Source organism: Labrus mixtus, chromosome 13, assembly GCF_963584025.1.
Source record: "Labrus mixtus chromosome 13, fLabMix1.1, whole genome shotgun sequence".
NCBI lineage: Eukaryota > Metazoa > Chordata > Actinopteri > Labriformes > Labridae > Labrus > Labrus mixtus.
Window position 1 is genome coordinate 7,014,748 of NC_083624.1, and position 7,804 is coordinate 7,022,551.

Below are 7,804 nucleotides of genomic sequence, written 5' to 3' on the forward strand. Positions count from 1 at the left end.
TGAGTCAGCCCTGATGAGGGATGCAAACCAGCAGCTTTTGTGACTGGGCGAGACATGGATATTGTCATTAAAAAAGAGAGAAAAATCCACGTCTGTTGCGTGTGTGAGAAAAAAAGGAGAGCCTAGTAGAGTGTTTACTACGAGATGACGGGCTCGACCACATTCTCTCGGCATCACAGAGCAAGCCAACCGTTTGCATTCCCCACTGAGCAACAATTTGAAGTGGTGGATTAGGAAATCACCTGTCCTCATTTGGCCTCTGAAGCTAATGCAGCGTTTGAGGAGGACAGAGAGAGAGAGGGAGGTAAGACTTTGCTCCTCTGTTCCACTAACATGCAAATGTTTGTCCGTCTGTGTGTGTGTAGAGGTTTTCACATGACTCTGCGAGGAAAGAGTCTGTTAGGTGATGTAGCTTTCACTGTTGTTGTTTGGGGTTTTGGCCTCTGACGTGCCATGCAGGGGAGAGGGGAGGGGGGTGATGGGGCAGCAGGGGAGGTAGAGAGGGAGGGAGTGAGAGGGGGGATGTTTAGCTTTCAGTCTATACCTTATGGCCATGTTTCATGACCTTTGACCCAGTGAGTGAGTCAGGGTGTAGATGTTGCTGTAGACGGCTTTCATGAAAATCTGCACAAGCCATGCTACAAAACTCGTTTCACAACTTTTAGTCCCCAAAAATGTAACAATTTAAAAATGTTAACAACACACCTCTCCTACCACTTCTTTTTTTTTTTTTTTTAACATCCCACTAATGTCGTCTTAGCCCCGTTTCTTTTTCTCTGGTCAAATTGATCATCATCAAACTCTCTGTGCCGTTCTTTCATTTGTTGGCCCCAAACTGCTCCAAACACACACACGTTTCTACTTTATCCTCTCCCCTGTGCGTACATATACACAGACATCAGCAGATGGTAGAGGTAGAGGTGGGGGTGGGGGGTGGGGTTCAGGATTTTTTTTTTTTTTTTTTTTTATTTGCACCTGCCCCGCCAAGCAGTGCTCACTGGTTATCTGGCCCGTCAGACGAGAGTGACAATACGCTAATGACTGGCCACCATCTGCCACAACAACAACAGGGGGAGAAGATGGGGGGTGTGGCCAGGCTGCTTCAAGAAGCTACACAACCTAACCCCCCACCATCCCCTCTCTTCATCCTCCTCCTCCTCCTCTGTGTCTCCTCGTCTTTTCTTTGGTTTCTATTTTTCAGAAGTCATTCCCCATCTGCATGCACACACACACACACACACACACACACACACACACACACACACACACACACACACACACACACACACACACACACACCTTTCCACAATGGTGCGTTTGAGTCTTCTTTTTTCCCCTGTAGTTTTTTCTCTTTGAGTGGTTTTTCACACTAGAGGCCAATAGACGATGCATTAAGCAATAAGCGAATCATATCTGATTAGCGACCTGCACAAGACTCCTGAAACTTGCTTTATTTCACCCTGCAAATACCAGACATATCTAAAGGGATCCATTAGAAACGTTTAAACGTGCAAAGAATAAAGGACATGGTGATTGACCGAAAGTAAGTCACCAGCATCTATTCCAATTATTCTTAAAGGCTTTATATGTGATTTTTTTTTTTATTCCTGCATGTACATCATTTGGGATATTGCAGCATTTTTCGTAAAAGTCTGAAGAGGGGAAGAACTCTACAAGCTGATATAATATAATCCACTGCTGCTGAATATTTATCAGCTCCAATTCTAATATCATTTCATAGTCTTCAGTTGCCATGGCTTCCTGTACACAAAGAAGCAGAGAATGTGGCAGAACGGAAAACTGGGGATACAACAATCATAGAAACCAGCAGGCTTAAGCTGGAAAATACCAATCAGATGATGATGGGAGTTGTAGTCCTTATATAAATTTTGTCATTTTTGTTGGAAAGTCTGACATCTACTAAACAATGACTCATGAAATGTAAGAGGAACGTGGGGAATGTTTTCAGCATAGCTTGATGATGTTAGCACACATCAGTTATTTTTACAGTGTGTGTGTTATGTTGAAAATGGAGCTCTGACAGCTAACATGCTCAAACATTGTCAGGTTGATTTTTGGAGCCAAAATTAACTTCTTTTTTTTTTAAACCAGAAAACGCCACTCTAATAACAATGCTTCTTCTTGATTGTGTTACATACAGTACTTATGGGAACATACAGTCTATGTCCTCACCTGTCTCTCCGGCTTCCCCCCCCCCCTTCCCTCCAGACACTGTACACAGTGCTCCCGGCTGTCTGATACATAACTCTTGGACTAAAGTAGGACGGGATGTTCCAGCGCTAGATAAAAACAAACTCAACCTACCTTAGCCTCAATTTAGCTCGGAGGTAAGAAGGATTACATTCACTTCAGGATTAGACATTGTCGAGTGGCTTGTTTTGTCTAGAGGTAGAAGAAGAAGAAGAAGAAGAGAGAGAGTGCTTCTGAGCGTGTCACAAGCCCTGCTGTACTTACACACAAGACAGGTGGGCACATAGTACAAGCTACTGGCTGCATATAGAGGTTTATGATACAGTCCAGAAAAACATGGAATATAAACCACAATACTGAATGCCTTTCGATAGAGATCTATTACATAATTAGGCATATTATATTAATGAGGTGGTTACTTTTGGTAACAGTCTTATACAGCAATACTTTTAACATTTAAACCAATAAGAGAGTATTTTGATTTAGGATTAATATTTAAAGCTTTAAAGGCTTTATATGTGATTTTTTCATCCAGCAGATGTCGCCCTTGAGCACCAACATGAAACCAAAACAACTCGCGCTGCATTGTTGTGTTAGCATGCTAATGCTAGCGATCTTTATTATGCTCGTATCTTCACACTGCATGTAAATTTACCTGAAATGAGCGTGATCTAGAAACACAGTTAAGCAGTGAGTACAGTATGTTATTCTTCTTTTCTCTAGTCCCTCAATTAAACAACTTTATACTCGAGGGGAGGAGTCAGCCGGCCGTCCTGTCGATGTAAACAAACTGAAGATAGGACTCTGAAAACTCTGAAAACATCACAGACAGTGGGACTCGGGTGTTACACCCATTGTAGACAGTCATGACTCACAGAGTTATTTTCAGAGGATATACTTGATTTATATTATATTTAAGTGTGAAACATCACATATAAAGACTTTAAAGGTCCAACATAGCTGCCAGCTGTGAGTATTTGCTGCTTTCATGTGTGATAGTGGATTAAACATCTTTGGGTGTTACACACTTTGATATGTTTTTCGACATTTTTGACAGTTTCATAAAACAAATGTTCCATCGACTCAATTAGAAAGTTTTTCCCTCGATGCTTCAGCACTTACTCTGAAAGTATGAAAGGCCACAGAACTGTCCAAGAAACTTTTCTTTTCCATCATGTTATATTGAAAGTCATTAATTAAATGTGTAACCTTCTTGCACACATGTGATAATGAGTCAGGAGGATAACAGGGGTTGTGTTGGCAGAGCTTGTTTTTGTTTTTTTTCTGGTCTGGCCCGAGGTGTGTGAGGTCAGAGGTGAGGAGTCAGTCAGTGTTTGTTCGGCGGAGCTCTGCTGTAGATCGGGGAGGAGCCATCGAGGGCAGGAATGTAAACAGAGCAGATCCGAGCCTGCTGATCTCTCCCCGTCCGCAGGAGGAAACTACTAACATCAATTTGGTTGTTTGCGGAAGCTCATTTACGCTTGTTGACCGTCTTCCTCTTCCTCCTCTGTGCTGTCAAACAGTTGGAGCAGTTCCCCCTTTTTAAGCTCATTCATTTATTTTAGCTCTCCAGCGATACACAACTACTGGAGCAGGCGATGACACACACACACACACACGGGGACATGTTTACTCTGCTGCTTCTAGAGCACCAGAGACCAGGCTGCTAAATATGCCTGTATGTGTGTGTGTGTGTGTGTGTGTGTGTGTGTGTGTGTCCCTGCTCTGAATGGAGCATGACTATATTTAGCCTGTGAGAACTAAATAAATAATGAACAGAGTGTGTGTGGATGTGGGACAGGGGGCATAGACATAGGAAGGGAGGGGAAATGTGTGTGTGTGTGTGTGTGTGTGTGTGTGTGTGTGTGTGTGTGTGGGTGTGGGTGTGTGTGTTCCAAAATGAGGAGGGGTATAGGAGGCATTGGGTTCATTCCCCCTGCTGGACCTCTGTCCCCTTCTCTCAATACCACCCTCCCCCTTCCCCAAATCTCCCTGCCCACCCACACTTTTCTCCGATCAGCATGTGTCTGAAAAGCAAAAATAGTGTGTGTGTGTGTGTGTGTGTGTGTGCGTGCGTGCGTGCGTGCGTGTGTGTGTTTGTGTGCAGAGTACCTAAACATTATGTTGCATCATTATTCTCACAATATTAGGAATGTTTATGTTCACGACTCCACGCCTGGTTGCTAATCTGAGCTTCTCTTCCCGGCAGACCTCAAGTCATTCTCACCCAAGTGTCTGCCTCTACAGACCGGCCAAGCCCCTCTGACAACACACACACACACACACACACACACACACACACACACACACACACACACACACACACACACACACACACACACACGGATTGTTACAGACCGTTGGTCCCATGACCTCACTGCATTCCCGTTCCTCTCTGTCAGGTTGATTCTGTTACTGTGGTTTTTCCACCACTTCCCAACCCCTCTGTTTCTATCTTCCTCTCTCTCTCTCTGACACCCAATGGTGATATAAAAAAAAGAGTGAGAGCTCTGCCAGCACAGGTAGCCTTAGGGAGTGAAATCAAACATTTTATTTGTAAAATTAACTCTTTAGTTTCATATTTTTGCATCACTGAGCATCTTTGGAAATTCATCAGCTTGTATAATCATTTTGTATCATTTTTTTAAAAACTCTCTAGCCTGGCACAAACCGGCCCCTTCTTGTCTTTATTAGATAGGAAAGCTGAAGAGAGACAGGAAATGTTGGAAAGGAGAGAATGGGGGATGATGTGCAGCAAAGGGGCCCGAGGTCGGATTTGAACCCACAGCCGCTGCGCTGAAGACTTTTTCCTTCATACATGGGGCGTGCGTCACAACCGCTAGGCTATTGGCGCCCCGATTTTTGTATCATATTTAAGCTTTACAGTTTACATCGTGTTCTGATTGTTTCATATAGTTTATAGGCTAAAGTGCGTGCATGTGTGCGTGTAAATGTGTGTTTGTGTTTAGCCGTGGTGGAAAGAGTTCAAATATAATTGTACACATGTAAAAGTTAAAGGTACTTGGATTCATTTTGACTGAAGTAGAAGTAAAAACAACAAGCTACAAATCTGCTAAAGTAAAAACAAATTCTTTTAAATTTGACTTAAAGGCTTTATATGTGATTTTTTGATCCAGCAGATGTCGCCCTTGAGCACCAGCATGAAACCAAAACAACTCGCGCTGCATTGTTGTGTTAGCATGCTAATGCTAGCGATCTTTATTATGCTCGTATCTTCACACTGCATGTAAATTTACCTGAAATGAGCGTGATCTAGAAACACAGTTAAGCAGTGAGTACAGTATGTTATTCTTCTTTTCTCTAGTCCCTCAATTAAACAACTTTTATACGCGAGGGGAGGAGTCAGCCGGCCGTCCGGGCGATGTAAACAAACTGAAGATAGGACTCTGAAAACATCACAGACAGTGGGACTCGGGTGTTACACCCATTGTAGACAGTCATGACTCACAGAGTTATTTTCAGAGGATATACTTGATTTCTATTATATTTAAGTGTTAAAAATCGCATATTAAGACTTTAACTAACTTTTATAGCTGAGTGTTTGCTGTACAAATATGAATAGAGAATCCAGTTGTTTGATTAGAGGAACATTTTTGTACAACACAACAGTAAATTGTGGACGTTATGGGGAATAATTACTTTCTCTATGTAAGCATCTTCCTAAGATATCATCTTATTTCAAACAAGGCCAGCAGGGGGATTATTATTATTATTCCTGACTGTCACATTGTCACAAGTTTAAACCAATCAGCTGGCCAGTACGTAAAGCTTGGATTTCCCTTTTTTGCCTGTTGAAGTTTGAAAAAACGTTTACTCAGTATGCTATTTCAAATAAGTGCAACACCAAAATATATTCAACGTAAAATAACCTCTTTTTAAATCTACTCAAAAAAGTACAGGAGGTTAGGCCTGTAGTCAGTAGTTTGTAATTTTCCACCCCTGATGGTTGGAGTTGTTGAGAAGGGTGTGTGTATGTGTATGTGTGTGTGTGTGTGTGTGTGTGTGTGTGTGTGTGTGTGTGTGTATGTTTGTGCGAGGGCTCTGAATGAGAGGTTTGTTTTAGATAGTGGTGATCACATCCAGCTTTGTGAAAACAGCTCTTGTTCACGGCTCGGGAATCGGGAGAGGAGACGGCAAATGAGGGAAGAAATGCAGCCACAGAGAGTGCTTATGTGTGTTTTTGTGTTAGTGTGTGTGTGTGTGTGTGTCAGCAAAGACTTCCGCTTCCATTTGATAGCTCTGCATGCAAATGAAACCCCTCGCAAACAAGTGAGAAGGGGCAAGGGTCAGTGCTGCTTTCCACTGGGAGAAAAGTGACACTCAGGGTTTTATAGCATGTGAAAGTACACAGCTGTGCAGGAATGAACGCGTCTTTATTTGTTTTTTTTGTCTGTTCTATTTGACTACAGAAGGTGTGCAATCAAAGAAATACTTATGGTGTGTGTTTGTTGATGTGTGGGAGTTTAGTTGCTGTCATTGGAGCCTGTGTCAGCTGCACAGTGTTAAATGCCACTCTGTTTTTCCCCTGCCGTGAAAGCACCTGCCACTTCAGTTTCTACCAGCTGAGGAATACCCTCACACACACATCAACACACACACACATCAACACACACACATCAACACACACGCACACAAAGGCAGGCTGTTTGAAGAGCACTTATTCCTTACTTGGTAACAGAGTGGGGGTTAGGGTCCGTTTGACCTCCCCATCTCCTTTACTTCTCCAGAATAAATCCAATTTAATGTAAAACTTATCTTAAATTCAGTTTCAATGTGATTCAACATTACAACTTACTCACATTTTTCTTCTTCTTCTCTTCTTTTTCAGAATGAAGGCCGGCCCCGCCCCCTTCTCATCTTCCTCCTCCTTCTTTCAGTGAACGTAGGAATATTTTTTGCTGAAGCCAACTGACAGGGGTCGCCGCCGCCGCCGCAGCGACAGCTGGACCGTGCGTGCCACAGTCAATGTCCTTTGACCTCTTTGTTGCCTTCGAGGGTCAACGGAAGGGGGCCATCACCATGGCAACACGGACACTTGACCCTTGCCCCAAATCCTTCCCTCCACTTTTCTCGGCACCAAAAAAAATATTCAGGCGCCGTCGCTGCTGCTGTACTAGAAGACTTAAACAAAGAACAAGGACTTAAAACTGACTCTATTCATAGGCCTGCAAAAATAATTCTGCAGTATATTGTTCTGTTCACTATTATTATTGTTTCTATGCCATTCAAACACTTTGAGCTGGTTTTTCTATTGGCTTCAGCCCGATCGTAACCAGACACTCTCACCTAAAACCTGAAAACCAAACCTGGAGAACATCTTGTGCACACACATACCTTTCACGCATACGGATTACATATATTTATTTATTTATTTATCATGTATGTATGCATTCAATGAAGTGTGTGTGTGAATTTGTATACAGATTGTACTGCAAAAAAAAAAAGAGGTGCATTTATGAGCATATTTAAAACTTAAAGTAACCATTTGCATAAAGAGAAAACCCTACCTCAGCCAAAACCAGGTTGGTAACCAATTCACACAGTAGAAATATATAAAAAAAATATTTATTTT

At 42.5% G+C, this 7,804-nt stretch overlaps 1 protein-coding gene across 1 annotated transcript in view; it reads left to right on the forward strand.

Moving 5' to 3' along the window:
- The window catches only part of irs2b (insulin receptor substrate 2b), a 13,404-nt gene extending 5,880 nt beyond the window's left edge, over positions 1-7,524 (forward strand). Inside the window, exon 2 of the mRNA XM_061053457.1 lies at positions 7,061-7,524. Within this exon, the coding sequence (XP_060909440.1) occupies positions 7,061-7,065 (5 nt within the window). The 3' untranslated portion in view covers positions 7,066-7,524. The remainder of the gene's footprint in view (positions 1-7,060) is intronic.
- The last annotated feature ends 280 nt before the right edge of the window (positions 7,525-7,804 follow it).